We start from the raw sequence: 21,307 nt of genomic DNA on the forward strand, positions 1-21,307 counted from the left end.
ATTCAGAGTACTTTATTAATCCCCAGGGGGAAATTGTTTATCACTTCTTACAGTACAGCACTTTAGAAGGCGCAAAACGCAATTTACTTACTTAATTGTATTACTTATAAAAAATGCCTATCTAATGTGTAGCGACTCAAAGAACAGGGGGATCATCTGGGATTTCTTAGGTTCCTAGTTTCAGTTTCATTTAAGTTTGCATTTTAATTTGTGTGAAATGTGACACAAACTCGGAGACAGCATACCATTTTATTTTACACCATCCATCAACACTTGTCATCACGTCCAATAAACCTGCATCAGAAAAGGTATTTACAGCAAAAACATCATGTTTATTAACCCCTAGGGGCAGACACTCAAAAATAATCCATTGATATGATCAGATGTTTGTTTTTATTATCCATTTTGGCATTCAAGTGCAAGTGTTTCTCATTTATGAGTCAATCTAAAATCTAGAGTCACTCACAACTGAAGTCAGTTAAGCATGACAATCCCTTTGATAAACTGATAAATGATTAAGATCCATTAAGCTTTACTGAAACAAAGAGGAAAAGTAATATGATGGAGTTTTTACTGTAAATCTTTATATACAGTCAGCTTTATGGAGATGCAAGATGAACCACAAAAATACACTATGAATATCATAGTCTATATCACAATCCCCCATTACTAGCTGTTGCTCAAAACATGAGCTAATGACAGCACCCACATTCCCTGTGCACTGATATGCTTACTTCCTGTCCACAGACAGGGGACACCATTTGAAGTAGGGCCATTATCAGGCTGTACATATGGCAGCACAATGTTTTTCAATCTTGTTCTTTCACACATTGACCAGCAAACCGGGCTATGTCATAATGCAAAGAACTAATTTAATCACTTTTTGCTGATAACAGGTAAGTACACCAGTTGCCTGTTGACCTCTCTCAGCTGAGCATCTAGGGTCTCAGTGGTTAGTGCAAGTTCTGCTATTTGAGTCTGTAGGCTTGTGATGGTCTCATTCAGCTCTTCTTCTTTGCGGCGTGAATTAGCAGCCTGCCTGCTGTACTCCAGCACCATGCATCCACCACCGATGAGGAAGATGATTGTCTCTCCCAGCAGTTCTGCACCCAGTTCTGCAGCCGCGTCCTCATTCAGTGGTTTAATGGTGGAACCACGAAAGCCCATGATCCGCATCTTTGTTCTCATCTCAATCCAGTGGTAAACTGTGAGAAACAAACAACATTGATGATTGCACAGGTCCGCTTAGATTATCAATATTGTATGTCGGTGTCAGTCTCATTTGAACTGGGATTGCAGTATGACATTTTGACTGTATAATAACCATCTCAGAAAATATCACAGTTTCACGATATTCAGTATTCAAAATTTATTATAACTAATATTATCAGCTACAATGGCACTTAAAGGAATAAAACTAGCAGAGTATTTTTTGTTTGTTTTGTTCTTTGGTTGAACAAGCACTTTATTACAATTTTCCAAAACATTTTTTCCTGACAGACATCAACCTTGATATTAACATTAAATATATATATTTATGAACAATTTAATAGGGTAGAATTCATTAAGAGATAAGCAAATACACACGATATAACATTCCATTTTAATACCACTATATACCTTGAGACAGGTATACAGCTGCAGCCCTAATTTGAATTTATGTGCCAGATGACCTGAATCACAAGTGAACAGCTCAAAATACATGTGAAAATGCAACTAGATGCATGTGTTCATACACAGTGTAAATGTAATGTAAGATATGTGTCAGGAAAAATCTTTCTTTCTTCTTGTAGTGCTTGTTATCCATCTTGATTGATTTGGTGTGAGTTGCCAGGTTTTGGAAGACACTGATTTTAGAGATACCGTTCTGTATCACCGATCATTAGAAAGTGTACATCACTTAGGGACAAATTTTCATTTTGAGGTGAACTGTCTTTTTAAAAGCAGCCAGTACCTTGTGGCATTTGTCCAAGTGTCCATATTATCATTACTCGTACCAATAGATCTGTCTTTGAATGATCATGTTTCTCTTTTTTCTTAATACAAATGTTTTCTTCCAAGCTATCAGTTCAATATTGGAAAAAATATTTGTTTTCCTCTTAATATGTCACATTTTTTGTATAGAACTACTTTATTTTGTGTTAAAAGTGTAAGTGTTTTTAAAATGAACTGTGACTAGTAAAGGATAGGCAGCCTTTTTTTCAGTTAAGTACTTAAAAGTCACGTTTGCTAGTAGGTAGGCATGTTCAGTGTACACAACACTGCATGAAACTAGCTCTTCCTTCTATTTTGACAGTGTTTAATGCGAATAATCATAACTGTCTGATGTGTCTAAACAACAGAGCACACTGGCTGGTCAAAAATGTGTTCATAAATTCAAATGCTGTGTCAATATCTGAACAGTACGTGGGGCAAAGGGGCAAAAGGCATTCAAAGTGCTGTCCTATGATGGTAGCATAGCGGAGCCTCTGCCTCATACAACCTGTTCAATGACACATAAGGCTCGCCCTCCGAGAGCTTTCCCGGTTCCTATTGGTCAACTAGATTGACCTATGACGCTGATTGGGTAAGCGCCCTTGACAGGCTCAATCTGATTGGGTGCTGCTACCCTTTCGCTTTATCCATCGCCCGACCAACTGACACTGAAACCTAGCGGTCACTGGCAGCCGTTAGCTCGGTTACTCACTGTTCGCTGGCGGCAGACAGATGTAATTCTTAAAAAACTCGCTCCTCCGGGCTCCTGCTTTTATTCGGTTCGCTACGGGCTTGCTCATCTGCCTAACTCCCAGGTAGAGGAGCTTGGCGATAGGAAAGGCACCAACAACCATCTTGGCGGAAACACTTCACCAGCGTGGGGCGGGGCACGGCGAGGTTACGCGATGACGTTCACAGATTGACAGAGTCAGCCGCCAATCCGCCCACGCGTGTTAAAGACAAAGCTTTATTCAGTGACTCAGTGTTAATCATGTGAACTTTGTATTGCAAACAGGTTTCTGCTGAAACAAGAGCCACTGTATAAAGGCATTAAATATACTATAGCACACTGACATATAACTGTTTTACACACCACTCGTACAGCATCATGCAAATATAGTTGATTCATTGATGAGTCGATCAAAAGAGTTACTTAGCAACAGCTAGTTTGGTAATTTACATTTACTGGTTCCAGCTTCTTACATTTAAAGTTATGCCGCTTTTCACTGACATTTTTGACTGTAATAAAGAATCTGGGGTACAGAAAATATTTAAACACGTCACTTTGGACACTGGGGAACCTTGATGAGCTTCAAAGACTAAACGATTAATCAATTAATTGTTAAAATAATCACCAGATTAATCTATAACAATATATGTTATTCTGCACGTGATATATTTTATAAGCCTACGAGATATTATTCAATTATACGACCAAAGTTTTGCATCAAAATTATAATTATCAGATTAAACAAATTACATAATTGTAAGTCACTGCGCTCATATATAGGTTGGATGTAATTTATGTAACATTTTGTTAAGTAGCTTATGTTTTGTTTACACTTTCGCATATGATTGTCTGGAACTGAAAGAGAGTTATAGCAGCTGGGGTTATAAAGCTGTCAATAGCTTTATGTACCTGTAGGAAATATTATGCACCCATGTAGGCTACCTGGCAATTAAGGAAAACATAAATAACTTTAAAAAAAAAAAAAAAAAAGAAAAAAAAAAAGACGATGGTGGGTTATGCTTTAGGCTACCTGTGCCAGCTGTGCTGCTGAGAAACACCTGGGTCGGGTTTCAGCAGCGGTGAGATCCAGAGGGGCTGGACTGTGAGCCAAAATAACTCAAGTCAGTGCGCAGCTATGACTAAATGTCTGGAGCAGCCGCCACCAGAGAGAGAAACTCAGACTAAGCAACGCAACTACAGGAAGACGAGAAACTTTTAGGGGGGATCAAGTTTCCCTCTCCACTTTTGGGGCAGACGAACAAAAAAGGCACTCATCTTTTGAGGTAAGGACTTATTTTTACTCGTCTCGAAGCGTGCGCACCCATCTGCGTAGGAAATACGGTGTGAGGTGAGGACACATTGTTTGACTATACGATCGAGTCTGTATTGCGCGAGAAGTCTATTGTTGGTTTTAGCTCTTTGAGTCTGTACAGCCGCGAAAACGCCCTTTTTCCCCCCTCTATTGAATAGTGCTTTCTATGGTTTTCTCGTTCATTGTGAGGGGTCATGAATGCGAGGAGGAGCCTGGTCTCTAACTAATGAAAATCAGATGTTACCATCTCTGCCTGGCATGCCGAGCAGGATTCAGCCACTGAGGAAAGCTCAAGTGCAACAGCCAGCTGCTGGTTATAGATCTGGGCCACTGATGTGCAGCCTGTACCTTCACCAATAACCACCCTGACTACAATCACCTGAGTGGATTTTGTGACTTCCTTAAAATGATTTATGATTATTTGATTAGGATTTAATAGTAGTCTTATCCGACTGAATGGTATTTTTATGATCCTTTTTGTGGTATTATTATTGGAGGTTCACCATAATGTGACTTGTGGTCTTTAACTGTGATTTTAAAAAGTTTTTTTCTTGCCACTGTCTCCAAGTGCTTGCTCATGTGGTGAACTAAAGGTTAAGAGTCTGGTCTTAACCTCTAATTACAAAGTGTCTCAAGATAACTTTTTTTGTGATTCGGCACTAAATAAAACTTACTTACTCACTTCAGCTTGTTGCCGTGATAAACAATCCATTGTAACATTTGTTTTGAGTTCCTCATGTACTGTTTGTTGTGGTTGGAAGGAAGTAATGTGTCAAATGCGTTAGTTATTTGCTGCACTGATTGAGCAGCGTTGATAAGTAAGAAATGAAATCCTCAAACAAACCCAAGCTTCTTGTCAGAGCAGGATTTAATTGAAGTTTATCCCACACGTGTGCTCTGTGCTGGTTCTTACTCAAAACCAGCTGGTCTGCACTGTGTGATTCATATCCTGCAACCAAGAAACTGAACATGCTCACCTGGAATTACTGTGATTTTCTCTTGAGTCATCACTCACACATGTATCTACATGCACGAGTGAGCACTCATGCGTGTAGACACATGCTAACAGACACTGCCTATGTTTGTAACTTCTCCTTGGTGGCCGTGCTTTTCACGTTTCCCTCGTGCACGACACACTGCAGGTACCAAACAGAGTATGTAACTTAGCAGAAATGTCTGTAATGTTGTGTAGCACTGAGAGATTCCTGAGTCACATGCTGTGGAGAGCAGTGTCGCCCTAGATATGAATCGGATAATCGGCATAGTGCTAGAAACGACTGTGCCAAAGAATGAAGGCAAGTCCTGTTGTGTAGCGATTAGTTATTATCTTCTCTAAAATTCCCTGCAGTCTGTACATATTTTGTGCACCTTAAGTGTCTGCACAGGCTGATTGTCACCCCCCCCAAGCTTGAGGGGATCAATCGAGCTGCATTGTTTAAGGATGTAGTCATGAACAGAATGTACTTTGTGTGTGTTCATGATTGCGCACATGCAAACCGCCTATTTATGGAGGCAGAAATGCTTTTCGGTGACTTACCAGGTCAGAGGTGTGGGTGTAGCATAATAAAGAAGAAGCGCTTTGGGTGGAGCTTTTGTATCTGAGAGAGATTACAGTTGGAGACATGATTAGTCAATGAGCCATTATAGGCTGAGGGTGAATTCATCACTTGGCAAAAGGTGAATTTTATTTGACAGCTCATGTAGAAGAAACAACTGCAGTTTATTGCATCACGGCAGCTTCGTCGTTGTTTCATAATCTGTAAGACCTGTGGTGATATTTTTGAATGCACTGTTTATTTGTTTGTGGCAGAAAGTGAAGATACAAACCATGAATTCAGCAGATTGTCTTGTTCCTAGAGCACTCTGAGTCAGATGCAGTAATCGCACAATACCTCCCTACTGGTGTTGCACAATTAGCCTTGGCCTTAAAATCTTGCCAGTGTCCAGAAATGCCAACAGCCTATTTCAATAATTCCAGTTACATGAGATAATGCTGAATCAATGTTGCATTCAGTGTTCTCTGTGTCTTTGGACTACTGGCATGAAAACACCTCCAATGGAGAGGAGTTTATTCTTGTTTTTTCATATATTTTTAGATCTACACTGACAGTAGTTTTGTGTTTATTTGTCTTTGTTCGGCTCTGTTGTCCTCAGTTTTAATTGCATGCTGCTTTTCTATTTCCATCCCTGTTGGAATTGTGTGTAACATGGAGTCCAATGAAAAACCAAAGTGTGTACACAGAGCTGCCTTACACAACTGAGTCTGATGGTTTTGATCGTGACTTATAATGAGAATAAAATCACCGCTGTGGGGATCAGGAGACGATGTACACACCTGTGGGACATTCCTTAGTTTGTGTTGTCAGCATGTTGACATACCGCTAGACTTTGGTCACAAGACACCATAAAAAAAAAAAAAAAAAATGAAAAGCAAGCCACAACGGGAAGTTTTACAGAGGAATTTCTTTCATCATTCAGTCACAGCCAAGTTTCCTGCCAAGAGTGAGCATGGACAGAGCGAGAACAACTTGGAGGAAGGATATGATGCATGAATGGAGGGCTGGATAGAAACACGAAACTAGAGACTCATTTTGTTGTGTAATCTGGAATTTCTGGTAAAGGGCATAAACTGAAAGAGGGAGGGACTGCATGTAGTCTTGGTCAGACACACCCTGGTATTCTGCAAAGCTAATGATTATTGGTTTTAATCGTTCAATCTCCTCTCTGCTTCTCACAGAATCACAGAATTCGCAGCTTTTTAAAAGTCTACTATGCAGAGGTAACCCGTACGCTTTCGTTCCTGCTTTGCGGTTTAATCTTGTGGTTTTCGTCTTGGCTTCACCACTCGACAGAGCTAATTGTCGCTTGTAAAAATGGGAGAACCAGCTGACATTGTAATCAACGGAACTGGAAAGAAAGTGAATGTGAGGTCTTCCAAGAAACTTCTCTTTAAAAAAGAAACCAACGTGCAACAGCAAGCCAGGAATAGAGGAAAGCACCGCTGCAGTGACCACAAGCTGTCAGTCCACCTTAAATCTTCTAAATGATTTATGTCTCTGTGTTTCACTACTTAAAAGACGAAAACTCCTCTCTGCTGGGTGTTTACTTCTATCCTCTGTGACAGCTCTGTGTATGTTGGCAGTTCACAGATAACATTAGAGAATATAGAAGCTGCTGTAGTCTGGCGGTACGGCACCAAAACAAAGTTTACCTTAAAAAATGAATGTTCCTTGTAGTAGCTTTAAGTTATTGCCAACTTATAATGCATTTAAAAGGTGAACTCACAGGTTAACAGACTGAAACAAGAGTATTACCTTTCCTCCCTTGTGATGTTATATGTCTTGTTCTGTCATCTGTTATCTTCCGATCTTGAGGATATAGATTGTTAAAATTATCTTGTTGTGTTTGTTCTTTATCTCGACAGCTTGTGTTGTCAATTTGCATCTTGTATTCTTTTGCTTTTCTTATCTATATATAGCATATTTTTACTGCACAAATAAACTAAGGTAAACTGAACAGCACTGACTAAACTTGGTAAAATGAAGATTTAAAAAAGAGATATAAGCAATATCTTCTCTAAAAGCACATTCTACTCTTTTCTCAGGCTGAGACACCTGAATTTCGTTCCTTGGCCCTAAAAACTTAATAGAAACAGCCAGTCTTCTTGCTGATAGTCGTGTTTGCTTTCACAGGTCATTACTCAGTTAAATTTCACAGCCAGTTAAAAGTTTCTTGTCACACATGTAATTCATTAATATGCAGTTAGACCGATTCTCCTATTAAGGACATTTTACTTACTTACAGCTCATTACAACAGAAAACATTGACCAACACAGTGGAAGAAGAGGAGGAGTGAATGAATCACTGGGCAGGAAGAGGAGAGTTCAGTGACTGCGTGATCGGCCTGACCTTTGTTAGTCAGTGAGAGTGTAATGTGTGTGTGTTTTTTTGTAAGCTGCTCTTGACAAAGATAAGTGTCTGGAGCTGTGTGTGAACTAAATGCCTCACCAGGAGGAGCGGTGAGGAATGTGAGCTTGTGACCAGCCCTGACTGCGACTCGGCCTGCCACAGCACAGCACACAGTCTGACAAGCAGCTATTATCCGACTGTGCTAAACATTCAGACTTCATGTCCCTCTAACATGTTTTCTTCTGCACTAGCTAATGCATAACTGGTGTTACTGGCTCATCCAGTAACTGAGGAAGATGAGTATAATCAAATCTTGGATAAGGTTTGTCTAGTTTGTACATGTTTTTTGTTTTTTTTAATCTACAGTAAGAATGCACCTTTTTTGCTCTTGTTTTTTTTTGTAGTAAGTTATTATTAGTTAATTTTTGTAAATGAGGGGCAGGTGTGTGAGATTGTCTCCATGCACTTGGATAAATTCACGATTAACTGTAATTTTAAGATATTTCATCAGCCCCATCACTGTACATATTTACAGTACTGTAGTGACATAACGAAACAGGTTCAGACTAACATGGTGACTTATCTTATCGAGGTGTACATGAAGGCCACAACAGGACTTACTGTTCTGTAAGTCTGTTACTGTTACTGTTCTCCTCCAGAAGTCATTCACTACATGTTCTCCACAATGATAACGCTTCTAAGTGCTCAAAAAAGAAAGATGCACACAATATTTTGTCTTTTAAGTTCATGAAGAACTTGCCGTTGAGTTGTTGGCTTTGTGTCTCTTTTAAGCATGAACCAAACTGAACAATTTATTCAGGTATTAAACTTATTTACACCAGGAACACAGTTTTCCCACAAATAGAAGCAGGCAACTTAACTTCAGGAGTCTTTTCCTCACAATGTGACAGCTGTTTGTGGATATGCAGGATTAATCACTGTAATATACCATGTAAACTTGGTTTAGTGCTGCACCTAATCACCAGGCTCATAGCAGCTTCTGTCCACAGGTTGTAAGACCTATTCAGAACTCTACCATGAAAATAGTTTTCATTTTAAAACTTATCCAGCTGGATTTGTCCTAAAAAAGAAAAATCTTTGCAGAGCTCTTGTTAATTTTTACAGAGTTGCAAGTGAAAGCATCTTGCCTGAAAACATTATGTCACAAAATGTCCACACCCGGGACATGAAGACACTGCAGTCATTGTTACCGATCTCCTGATCAGCAATGTTAGCGGTGAGGTGAGATTCTGTAACAGAGCCCAAATGATATTAAAGGACTCTGCTGCCTTTTGGCAAGAGATGCAGAAGTGTCTTCTGCCGTTCCACCAGACGACACAGCAGCTTCTGTCCTCAGACTGTGAGACTCCTCAGTTCACTTCACAAAAAATCTCAGTCTTTGTTTGAAGCATTATGTGATGACAGCTTGCATTTCATGGTACAACCCTGTGCTGAGTAAAGTAAAGGATAAAAAAAATCAATTCAGACTGATTCACCTGTTGTCATTCATACCCAGCTGTCTGGAGTATTAATATAATACGACATCCACTTGACTGCACCTGTTTCTGTGTCGGAAACTGGACAAGTCACAGACAAATCATATGTGGAGTTTGGCTGGAACACCTGGCATCACAGAGGATGCGGTTGAGTCACCAGGGTTCCTAAATTGGGCCTCAAACGGTTTGGATGTCGCTGAGTGGTGTGATCCGTCACATAAATCGTTTAAGCATGAATCCAGTGTTTATCTATAGTCAGCAATGTATGAGGAAATTGTGGCTTGTTTAGACACGAAGGGCGTTCAGGTTGCATGTTCCCAGAAAGTTGGCTCTCTGTCAGATCGGCAGAAGCGTTGATAGAGCTGGGAGCCGGCGGCAGGAGGGGAGGGGTAAACACAACTTTTAGTCACAGCATGCCTCGTTTTATTGCTTCAAGCGAATTATAAGTAAAAACCCTGGAGGGCAAGAGGCCAAGCATCGTTCATGCAAATATTAATGCTACTGCATTTTATCATGGAAGAGGCATGTTGAGTCCCATAACAAAAAAATGCTGAGTGTTAAAGTGCTGAATGTGAATCTATCTCATGAGATTCAGACTTTTCTCCTGACAGCTGTGGTGTGTTCCTTTTTTTTTTTTTTTCAGGAGCCGAAAAGCTGCGACCTCACAGCCATGAGTTCTCAAACAAGCTTTGGCAGCAGCTTGCTGTGTGAGTCCTTGGTTTCATTTCGGCTGAGTGCATATTTGTGCACCTGGGAGTGTTATCATGTGTTAATTTTTCTATGCTGCTTTTTGTGGTTTGTATTCAGTCCAGAGTATAAATGATGACCTGAACGCGTCGCTGGCTACAGCCGACGAGTTGTCCAGGGAGTTCAGTTCCATGCTGAAGGAGGCCTCCACCGAAAACAACAACACGAACTCTGGATCTCAGGTACACACACACACCTTCAGTTCTGACTTTCTCTTTTCAGCTTTTAGTTTGAAACAGACTGTAGTTATATGCTATGGAGTTTTTGAAAGTGTGCATATAGCAGCTCCACAAGCAGAATAAATGATGGTAATGTTTGTTTTTTCAAACCGTGGATACGTTGAAACTTTACATCTATTTAAGTTCAGTTTTTACTTTTACTGTTGTGACCATGCTGTGCTTACAACCGCTTGGTTAGGGTGACGAAAAGATTGTTATTTTTGGTTTACCTGGTTTTGTCAGCATGAACACAACTGTCAAACTGACTTTCTGTAAGGCCACCGCCATCTTTTCCACCTTCCCTCATGACAGTCAGCGCTACAAATTTGAATGTGTTTTGCGGAAACTTAAAATGCAAACATTTTACTCAGTGCCAACAAAAGTGAAATACTGTAGTTTGCAGACTTTACTATCCAGCACAGTGGTTATATAGAAGTCATTCCTCATAATACCTACTTATACCAGATAAATTGTTCCTGCAGATCTACTCTACAGTCTCCAGAGAGAATCAGCCCACCAGGTTATCCGACACCCCGATCACAACAAGGGAGTCATCCAGCAGCAGTAATGGCAGCTCCAGCTCTCAGCCTTTCTCCCCGAGCTCAGCAGCTTCCCATCCCACTGACTCCATCAGCTCCAGGAATAAAAACGACTCCCCCGTCTTCTTCAGCAGCCCGCTCTCATCCCCAAAGATCCGCACGGAGGCGAGCTCTCCGCTTCCTCAGACTGACAGCTACTCATACAACCAGCGGAGCCCCTTGCCGTCGCCTCACACCCCAAGACGGAGCACCTCCCCTAATTACAACAGGAGCCCACGTGGCTCGGCCAGTTACATGGACAGAAGCCCCTCGCCCAGCCCCACACGTCTGGACCGGCCATCTCGGTCTGCCCCGCTTCAACCCAGTTCCAACCTGCTGAGCCCCTATGACAGCTCAATGGGTCGTAGGTCGCCTCGGCCCGAGCGAAGCCCCTCTCCTCTGGCTTTAAATCTTTCAGGGTCCAACACACTGCCACGAAATTTTGGCGGTTTCAACCATCCTGGTGAGTGACTGTCGGTATCCAGCTGTAAAACAGTCAGACGGAAGTTGTGGGCCACAGATATTTATATGATGAACGAACCATATTCCTAGTTCAGTTAGTTATGTTTATACACCGTGACCCTCTCATGACTAGATGCACACTTCCCTCTGCACCGAGAACTGAAATAAAATAGTTCCTTCATGAAACAGAGCTGTCGCTCGGTGAAATGCCAGGTCTGGAAAATTGTGTTAAGGGGGTCGATCTCTTCTAGCGAATCATTCTGTCAGATTGCTGAACGCAACTTAGAAGGCTGCCCTGCTTTACCTGCTGTTACGTTAACCAACCCAAAACAACGTGTTTTCATTAGAGGTGGATGTGGAAGCTGCTGTGACCGAACTCTAGCAAAAATGGGCCCTAATGCGCGTACACAGTATAATAATGTTATAGCTTGCCATTCAAATTACAGAGTACTCCCACTTTTTAAACATTTAAACAAAAAAAAAAAAGCTGTGACAGTACACCTCGATGTCAAAGAGAGTCTTCTCTCTGCCACTCTTTCTCTACTTCTGTGTGTTTCTTTCTCACTTTCTCTTTTATTTTATCTCCATATCGCAGATGAGGGTGTGCAACGGCAAAAGACTCCTGCCAAGTGGAATGAAACAGATCTGGACGTGTCCTACGAGAGGAAGCCTCACCACACTTACGACAGTTAGTTCATTTTTGTTTAGTCTGTTATTTGTCTGCTTTCTAATTTGTAGAATTAGTCCAGGACAAATCATTTTTGTAGGAAGCGCAGGGAGCGCTGGCCCTCTGCCTGCACTGTATGTGGTCTCTGTTCTCTAAATCAACACTTTCCTGTTACAGAGACTGAGTGGCTGCGGCCGTCTGTGCCAAATAGCAGCTGGAGAGAATCCAACCTCGATGGCCCTCCTCTGGCCCCAAGCCCTAAAAAGGTGGGTGGTTGACAACAAAAAGAGCGAGTTTGAAAAGGCACTGCGAGAGATTTGTCTGCCCAAACCTGTTTTTGTTGTTGCATTAAATGGAAGTGACTGCAAGTCGCTTGCATTGTTTTTCACAGATAAGAACAGAGTGCTGTGGTTAACAGACTCTGGGTGGGGACACAGAAATGGCACACCTTTCATTAACTGCTTGAACTCAAACACTCAATGATAGCATTCATTTTTTAAAGATTAAGTTCGGCTTCCGCAGAACAGAAAACTGCTGAAAGCGTTCTGCAGAAACTATCGACGTTATTATCCCACTGGAGTCTTGTTGTTTCTGCCCGCCTAATGAAAAAAGGTTGTTTTTTTATCCTTTTGGCTCAATTGATCATTATTATTTCAAACAATTCAGGCACACAAATCTACACAAATGTAACAAACAAGTAAATAAATATTCATGTTATAGATTATCTCTGTCAGATTCTAGTGCTCAGGATGCAGTTTGCATAGTTTGTATCTTTGCCTGACAGTATCGATATGTAGATCTATAGTCACACAGCTGAGCAGGTCGCTTACTGACAAAAGTTGACAACTGGTTACCTAATTGTTGAGAGATTGAAACACATCTTATTCAGTGTATCAGGATTAGTAAGAGTTTATCCCTCTTTTCTTTCCTGCCCAGGTTTCTCTCTCTAAACCTCTCCAGTATTCTCATGGCTCTCTCCCCCGTAACACGCGGATATCAGTCCCTCCAGATGTTTCATCCCCTCTCCACTCCCCCTATCACCTTCAGCCCATCGTCTCCCGAATTTCTATTCCTCCCACATCCACTCAGTCCCGTCCACGCAAGCCCATCCCTCTCTCCGTCATCATGCGTCTCCAAAACCCTCACTGGGGAGCGATGGCGACCCGCCACCCCAGAATCCTGGAAGAAGGTGATATGGGACCCTACCCACCAGTCGTACCCTTCCCAAGGGAATTTATGAACCAACCTGTACTCCACCCACCTGAGCTGAGACAGCCAGCCATTTACAGTGATGGTAATGCATTTCACACCTGTGCACACACTCTGACAATCTCTCTGTTCACAGGATCTGTGTTCATTTAACTTTTTGTATCCATTGTTGCAGTGCTAAACCAAGGCGATGTAGACGCAGAGTTAGAGCGGCTGGACTTTGTTCATCACGTACCTGTGATTATGGAGGATCCCAGCATGCCGGAGGGCAGAAGGGAGGGTGAGCAGGCCCCACCCACAGCTCCCCGTCCCCTCAGCCCCACCAGGCTACAGCCGGTGGTGGCTCCTGAGGCCCAGAGCCAGGAAATCCCTAACCTGGAGGAGCTGCTCCGCATCCGGGCAGAAATTCCCCGAGCCCTGAAGAGAAGGGGCTCCGTGGATCAGTCGCAGCCCCTGAAGAAAGCCTCCCACTACCAGCCCAACCAGTACAAACATCTCATCGACAAGCTGTTTCGCAGGAAGGAAAACCGCCGGAAGGGGGAGCAAGGCAGCGAGACAAGCAGTTCCTCCGAGGGAGAGGAGTGTGCCATGCCGCCTGCTCCTCCACCGCAGACATCTTCACTGGTTCCCCATGACTTCAGAGTAAGAAATCCACACCACAGATATTAATAATAATGATAATGGGACGAAAGAATGACGGGATTTACCGATGAAATGTTTTATTTATGTACCACTGCATTTGACGTGGAAAGTCAAGTTGTTACTTTATACAAGCTCGCTTCCTGTTTGTTCCATCAGAGTTACCATTCCATTCTGCGGCGGTCCAATCGGGAACGCAAAGGAGGCGGGAGGCGAGCCCGGCTCAGCCCGCTCGTCCTGCTGCTGGACGGAGCGTTAGTTGGAGAGCTGGAGACGGTGCAGAGGGCCGTGCAGGAGGTGTGTGTGTGTGTGTGTGTGTGTGTGTGTGTAGGCCCAAACTAATATACAAACACTTACTAGGCAATAACGCACTTTGCGTTTGTCACTTTGTTTACATTGTTTATGATACAATACAACACAATGTGAGGCGATACGATACACTGGTCAGGAAATGTGAACTTGGACTTGAATCATGTGCTAACACAGCTGCCTCCATATTGTATTAAATTACAAAAACATATAAACAAAGCACAATATAGTGTAACAAAAACAAAAAATTACACATGTCCTTCAATAAACATATTAACACAACCAGTGGTGAGAATACAATTAACTATTGCACAATCCCTGCAGCCTCAAACAGCATTTAAACAGATTATTTCCCTTGTTTTCCACTTTGAGCTTGTATTTTAACATATTTCAACTTTTTAAGCTTACACCAGTAATCCCCGTAAATAAAGTTTATAGGTTAAAAACTCCTAAACTTTTTCCAGAGATAAACCAGTGAAGCACAGCATCCAAAGTTGGTGCTCCAGGATGTAGACTTTAAGAAACACTGAAAAATATGTTATATTTAACTTCTGTTTTCTCGGGGGAAGGTTTGCTGAGCCAGCATTCCCTTCTTCAACACGACCCTACATCTTCTTCGTGCAGGAAAAACATTTGCCTGGAAGTTGCTCATCCAGTAAAACAACACCGACTTCCATTTTAGCAGTTCGGCCGAGGGCGGTTTTGGAAGTTGCAACACAAAATTTCTTTTACAGTGTGCAGAAGTTCTTGTAACATAATTAACGACAGTTCAGCTGATATGTGTAAAATGTTCTCCGTAGATGACTGATCCGAGCCAACCCAACGATGAAGGCATCACTGCCCTTCATAATGCCATCTGCGGCGGCCATTACAATGTTGTGGATTTCCTGGTTCGCATCGGAGCCAATGTCAGCGCCCCAGACAGCCACGGCTGGTAAATACTTGCTTATTGCTTTCTGCATTTATAATTTGCATGTTAAGTTGTATTTTTTTTTAATTGACTGCCAGTGCTTTTGGCCCACAGGACTCCACTGCACTGCTCGGCCTCTTGCAACGACCGTCCTCTGTGTGAGTTTTTGGTGAGGAATGGAGCTGCTGTCATGGCCATGACGCAGAGCGACGGCGCGACCGCCTCCCAGAAGTGTGATCCTTACGCCGTTGGATTTGAAGATTGTGAGAGCTTCCTGAGGGGTGAGGCAGGCAGTTACACCTACACACACACACACACACACACACAGATCTACACCCTATGACACTGCCCTATTAAATGCTAAAAATGAATCACAGTGAATCATTTAATGACAGTTTGTGTTTGACAGTTGCACTTCTAACCACCGGTTAAAGCTCAAGAGTTTAGTATTTAGTGGGATCTACGGGCAGAAATGGAATGTAGCATTCATCATTATGTTTTCATTAGTGTAGAACCAGTTAGCCCACCGCTAACATGAATATGGATTAAGTGATGTAATCTTGCCGCTCTTATAGACTTTTCAAAATGTTATCGGACTGAATGGAGCAAATTATGATAGTGAGGCAAGTCATTTTGTTTTACCGAATAAGCTCATGGGGAAAAGTCTTCTTGGGCTGCTGTGCATCATGGGACGTTGTAATTTCACAGTTTAGTCGCCATGTAAAAGCCTGGTGCTCATCCTGGAGCCCCCATGTTGGGTCGCTGTGTTTCTACAGTAGCCCAGAACAGACAAACTGAATATTGGCTTCAGAGAGTTAAAGAAATAGTGAAATATGAATGTCAAGAGACACCACCGTTCTCCCAGAACACTAGTCGGGAAGACGAAACTGTCTCTGGTACTTATTTATTCTGCTTTCTTTGTCATACCAGGTGTGGAGGAGGCCATGGGGGTGGAGAACAGCGGGGTGCTGTACGCTCTGTGGAACTACCCGGCTCAGGCAGCCGATGAGTTGAGCTTCAAAGAGGGAGACATGGTCACCATCCTGCAGAAACCTGAAGGGTCGGACTGGTGGTGGGCCTCGCTCTGCGGCCGGGAGGGCTTTGTTCCAAACAACTACTTTGGGGTAAGATAATAATTTCAGTGTTAACGAAGGGTTGAACAATTAAAGCCTCCACCTCTCGATAATACAGAAATAAAGCATGAATGTTAATCTTTTGTTTTTATTTGTTTTCAGCTTTTCCCAAAAGTTCGTCCAAAATCTCTCTGCTAAGTGGTCGCTGGATGATCAGCCCTGGTCAAACTGGTGCAGAGGACTGTCTGAAAAACTGCTTTACAGCTTCACACTGTTGTTTTTTAAGGACTGTCCGTGTGATGATAACAAAAAAAGGCTATATTGCTGCAGGGCATGAAAAATGTTTTGGATCTGTCAGTCAGGGGAGTTGAAGGAGAAGTCTCAGTATTCATTTTTGGCCTCGCTGACAAGGATAAATCTTTTGTGCTGGCTCTGCTGTAGTGTATTTTTTTTCTTGAAAGCTACAACTCTGTATTCTGCTAAACCTTTCTGTCAAACATGATGTCTGTCCAAAGGTTACACAAAGGCCATACTATCTGCTGTTTTACTCAGCCTTTTTTTTTTTCTTTCTTTTTTTTCCAGTCAGAAATCGACATTTCTGACTCGCTGGCTGGTTATTAACGAGAATGCAAAGAGTCGCCGCTGGTGTTCTCTGTCCACGCATCAGCAAGGTCAATTCAGCTGTTTACTAATAACAAACACGACTGTTGCTGCTGCAATCGGAGCAGAATCAACCTAATCAATACTGGAACAGAGTTGTACGCTGCTTCGTCACGGAGGTATTGAGCAGGTGACAGGTGGTCAGGAGTTGACGCTGACCTTTTATTGTGCGAAGCAACTTCAGACCACTGATGGATCCGACTAACACATTCGTGATTTTACTAGCCAGATGTTTTTTAGACGAGCGATGTTGCATTCCAGTTAGCATTTTATGTTTCTGGGAAGCATCGATACTGTTCACATTACACGCACATGGACCGATGTTGTCACGCTGGGTGGTTGAGGGGATGGTGGTGGTCTTACAGTTTGGCGAGACGGCGGCTAAGAGAGAGGGTGTTTCGATGTTTGTCGGCATGAAACCACTGGATATTCTGCCAACTTTACACCCGGACAGGGACTAAAGATGAAAACTAGCCTCTGGCTTATGCTGACATATTTAAAGTAATGTTACATACACTGTCCCTAAGAAACAGTGGATATAAATTTTATTTTATTTTTTTAAACAGACACTTCCAGACAAGGCATCCAGACATTTTCCTGCTATGTATTTTAAGCCAAAAGGTGATAACTTCCAAAATGCTGTTTTTTTTTGTGCCTAAACGTAAGCACGAGAACAACATGTCTTCAGACAGAAAATGTAACGTAAATAAACGTGAAGTTACGTCATAAAGCAATGTTGAGTTTTAACATGTCCGCGGTTTGCAGAAACGTACATTGCCAACATTTATTCTGATGATAGGGTTGCATGTTTAGACTGTTTTTAAATGAATCTTGAAAGGGAATGCATGTTTTCTTCGACTATGGAACTGACCTTTTTGTAGATGTATGTGTAGTCACAGTCATTGAATGTTTGGTGACGCACTGTTGTTGAGTTTTGTATGTTATCAGTTTTCAGAGTAACACTTGTGTAGCGAGGGACTGCTGTGCACTTAACCTGTAAACCCCTTCCCGAGGGGCACAAAAGTGACCAAATGTTTAAATATTCAATAAATACTTGAGTCACGTGTTTTTGGTTTCCTTTAAAATCTTTTGTCACATTCTTATCTTTGTGGCTTAAATTTAAGACTGTGAAATGTGATTACCGACCAGCAGATGATGCTGTAGAATCAAGTTTAAATTCTGCACCAGCTAACGTTTACGTTCGTCAATACTCAGATATAAACTAATATATAGTAAAACAACATTTATTGAGGCAGCTTTGTGCAGTGTTAGTCCTGTATGCTGTGAATTACATTAAACCCTCTTAGTACTTGTTTGTGTCTTCTTTGAAGTTATATTTATTCTCATGTTCCTTCTCCCTCTCCTCTTCTTTTATACAACAGAGCACCCAAGCGACCGCTGTGATTCTTAATGAATCAATTAGCTGCACTATTATGCATAAGGGTAATTACCAAAAAAAAAAACTACACTCATGATTAATATTTTTTTAATTAAGTCTGACTCAATCCTTTTGATCTGTAGACTATCTCTGTCCCACTGGTACTAAGAAAACACCAGCGCTTGTATGCTTCATCACAATCCCCGAGGAAGATTAGTGTCAACATTGTTTGAGGCTGACTGCTGTTTTCCCTTTTAATGTCCTCTTTTTTTTAATTTTATGTAGATTAGCAAAACATATGATGATGATGATTATTATAGTATGCAAGGAGACACACATACACATTCATAATTTACTCACACACATGGTGGAGTGTAGCTGCGGTGAACTAATGCAGTGTTTCAGACTTTCTGGTGAATAATTCAGATGACTTAAGTGGAGTGAACTGTCCACTGGCCTGTGGCAGCATGCATAATGTCCCGCTGAAACAGATCTCCTCTTGGCCTCAAATGGAGGTTCTTCGCAAAGAAAAGTAGACCACGCTAGAAAATGCCCATGTTAAGTCCTTATAAATAAAATATTATATTCGATCCGAGTCAACACCTAAGCCAGGGAGGAGATAATGTGACTTCTACCAACGTGCGCCTCGGTTTCTAAGAAGAAGAGAATGAATGTATTGTAACTTAATCAGATTGATCATAATTAACTGCACAGAGGGGATTATATTTATCTGATCATCTCTTCTTCACATTTTTGTAAAAAAAAAAGACTTTGGTTTCAATCAGGGCTGTTGGAAGTTTTGGCGACCAAGGACCGATGCTAATTTAGGGACACAGCTTGCAGGTCACGAGAAGATTTAAAGAGTTTTTAAAGATTTAAAGATTTAATTCTCCTTCAGAAATTGTACTCACTTTTTCTGACTGTTCAGTAATCTTCTCATTCTTTGCAAGTCCTTGCAAATCCATTACATGTAACCTGGTGATGAGAAGGCAGTGGTTCAGTTTAAGGTGTAAGAATCAGGGTGATATAGGATGAGCTACTCCATGAAATACAAGATAATCACCCTAATAGGTTTTTATCAGCACACAATCACCTGAAACTAAGAATTGCTGCCTTTTAAATCTACAGAGTTAGCAGGTCTCCTCCCATGTTGCACCGCCATGTTTCTACAGTGGCCCAAAACAGACAAATTAAACAGTCTCACTTGTGAATTGTCAATCTCCTAACAACATTTCTGAGAACTGTCCTCTCTGAGATCTATCTATAACAGGGCTGTTGGATTTGATTGCCTCACATTGTATATTGCATAGGGTTTTTTCTTCTTCTTCTATTTTTCTGATCACTGAGTCTAGAAAATGTTCCTGCCTGTGACCGCAAATGTACATTTCTATCAGGGCCACAAACACTCAGTCACACTCGAGGCACATCTCTCTCCTCGTTGCTCTCTGACAGTGCTGCGCTGGAGAAAGAATTGTGTTTGCAGCAGTAAAGAGGGGGGGTTTTTTTGTGCTGAACAGTGATTCTGTTCAAGCAGAACTCATTTGATGCCTCATTGAAACCCCATTATAACCACGATGGAGCAAAATGAACTCTCACTGACATGGTCTGCAGCCAGCTGGTTCAGGGTGGCGGAGGGAGGAGGGTTACTTGCCCTGTCTGCGGTGTGGTCGCACATTTTTTTATTAGGGCCGGGGACCATCAGTGCGAGGACCCTGTGGTTTCTGTATGTTTGTCTCTGGAAAGCAGCTCAAAATGACCTTTTATCTGTCTGCTTTGTGATGTTACAGGCAGCACTTAAGGTATATTTCATATCAGCAGCTGGTAAAACCTCTCACTGAGCTGCTGTTAGCTTCATTAATGTGATAAGAGATGGAGAGAGGCTAACCTGCTCAGACATTATCAAATAACACATGTATTCAGAGGTTTTTCACAGATCTACAGTGGTGATATGACCATGTTAACATCTTGCGTCAGGATCATGGCTACATGCTAACACTCTTCACAGACACACAGCTAGCTAACATGAAAACCTGTCTGTAAAAACACGACGAGAAAATGACTCAAATATATATAAAAGCTCGTTATACTGTCGATACCTGGTTCATATGTCGTTACCAGTTATTATTAAAGGAAGGTGAGCCGCTGCTTTCCTGAACTCTGCATGCACCTGTGACAACTTTAATATCAGCTAGCTAACAGTGATCATAACCACCTAACTCTACAGTGAAGATAGCCAATGTTTAATGCTGTCTTTGAGAAAAAAAATCAATAAATTAATCATTATTTCATGCCGACTTCACCAAAACTAGCGACTTGTTTTAAGATAGTGTCCGAAACTGAATTTACTGTGATATTATTCTGGTAATAAACGCAACACAGGAAAAAAACCTTCAAAATCCCAATGAGGTTTGGTGCACCAAACAAACATAACGTTCATAATGGATTTATTTCAATGTGATACGATTATTTTGTCAATTAATTACAAATGCTTTCATGCCGACTTCACGAAACTATGCACTCATTTTGGGATATCGTCCCGAATTGAATTTACTACGGCATTATTCTGGTTATAAACACGGCAGAGAAAAAACCTTCTAAATCCCAATGAGGTTTGGTGCGCCGATCGAAACATAACATTGCTAACGCGTTTAATTCGATGTGGTTAGAGGATTATGTTCCGGCCGAATTTACCTCTACACTTTTATATTTAATGAGACGTATCCAGCTTTATGTTTAGAGTTATTTCAGACACATTTAAGGCAAAAACAAACCTCAGGGAGGCTGGTTCACTCACCTGAGACCACCTAACACACAGAAATAAACATACCTTTACTGAGCAGCTAACTGTAAAAACAAATACGATATACACAGAATAGTTCACACACCTTGAGTCATATGGAACCTGTAGGTGCGCGCCACCTGCTGTCGTCACCGAGTATGTGGGCGGGACTTATTTTAGACGCTGCGGAGGACGCGGGTTCGAGTCCCGGTCTGGCGTTATATGCAGCGTGTCACTCCTCCTCTCTCTCAATCTGT

General features: G+C 41.8%; 2 protein-coding genes and 1 long non-coding RNA gene across 7 annotated transcripts; 1 reads left to right on the forward strand and 2 right to left on the reverse strand.

Moving 5' to 3' along the window:
• Positions 1 to 230: 230 nt before the first annotated feature.
• Positions 231 to 2,897, reverse strand: opa3 (outer mitochondrial membrane lipid metabolism regulator OPA3). Its single transcript, XM_037125224.1, has 2 exons — positions 2,687 to 2,897; positions 231 to 1,205 (listed from the first exon to the last, which is right to left on the reverse strand). The coding sequence occupies exons 1-2, from the start codon at positions 2,826 to 2,828 to the stop codon at positions 877 to 879; spliced, it is 471 nt and encodes a 156-aa protein (XP_036981119.1). The 5' UTR covers positions 2,829 to 2,897; the 3' UTR covers positions 231 to 876.
• An 892-nt stretch (positions 2,898 to 3,789) lies between these two features.
• On the forward strand, positions 3,790 to 18,205 carry ppp1r13l (protein phosphatase 1, regulatory subunit 13 like). 3 transcript variants are annotated; one of them, XM_037076380.1, is made up of 13 exons: positions 3,790 to 3,987; positions 10,065 to 10,128; positions 10,229 to 10,350; positions 10,869 to 11,427; positions 12,022 to 12,114; positions 12,271 to 12,359; positions 13,030 to 13,387; positions 13,478 to 13,944; positions 14,101 to 14,238; positions 15,051 to 15,184; positions 15,275 to 15,441; positions 16,091 to 16,284; positions 16,396 to 18,205. In XM_037076380.1, exons 2-13 carry the CDS (start codon positions 10,092 to 10,094, stop codon positions 16,429 to 16,431), a joined length of 2,394 nt encoding a protein of 797 aa, XP_036932275.1. In that variant the 5' UTR covers positions 3,790 to 3,987; positions 10,065 to 10,091; the 3' UTR covers positions 16,432 to 18,205. The 3 variants fall into 3 exon arrangements, with proteins under 3 accessions (XP_036932275.1, XP_036932285.1, XP_036932295.1); XM_037076390.1 differs by lacking the exon at positions 3,790 to 3,987 and adding an exon at positions 6,771 to 6,795; XM_037076400.1 differs by lacking the exon at positions 3,790 to 3,987 and adding an exon at positions 7,011 to 7,035.
• LOC119007064 lies at positions 15,293 to 21,307 on the reverse strand. 3 transcript variants are annotated; one of them, XR_005070992.1, is made up of 5 exons: positions 21,157 to 21,307; positions 19,183 to 19,246; positions 16,088 to 16,277; positions 15,803 to 15,930; positions 15,293 to 15,434 (listed from the first exon to the last, which is right to left on the reverse strand). It is a non-coding gene; the product is annotated as an uncharacterized LOC119007064 (long non-coding RNA). The 3 variants fall into 3 exon arrangements; XR_005070994.1 differs by lacking the exon at positions 21,157 to 21,307 and adding an exon at positions 20,368 to 21,007; XR_005070993.1 differs by having other exon boundaries at positions 15,318 to 15,460.

Source organism: Acanthopagrus latus, chromosome 2 (genome assembly GCF_904848185.1).
Source record: "Acanthopagrus latus isolate v.2019 chromosome 2, fAcaLat1.1, whole genome shotgun sequence".
Taxonomy (NCBI): Eukaryota; Metazoa; Chordata; class Actinopteri; order Spariformes; family Sparidae; genus Acanthopagrus; species Acanthopagrus latus.

Excerpts from the sequence above, each read along its gene's own strand:
- opa3 (XM_037125224.1), bottom strand. The coding sequence starts at position 2,828 with ATGGTTGTTGGTGCCTTTCCTATCGCCAAGCTCCTCTACCTGGGAGTT. Across the intron at positions 1,206-2,686 it reads CTGTCTGCCGCCAGCGAACA|TTTACCACTGGATTGAGATG; the intron begins GTGAGTAACCGA and ends TGTTTCTCACAG.
- ppp1r13l (XM_037076380.1), top strand. The coding sequence starts at position 10,092 with ATGAGTTCTCAAACAAGCTTTGGCAGCAGCTTGCTGT. Across the intron at positions 11,428-12,021 it reads TGGCGGTTTCAACCATCCTG|ATGAGGGTGTGCAACGGCAA; the intron begins GTGAGTGACTGT and ends TCCATATCGCAG. Across the intron at positions 13,388-13,477 it reads GCCAGCCATTTACAGTGATG|TGCTAAACCAAGGCGATGTA; the intron begins GTAATGCATTTC and ends CCATTGTTGCAG.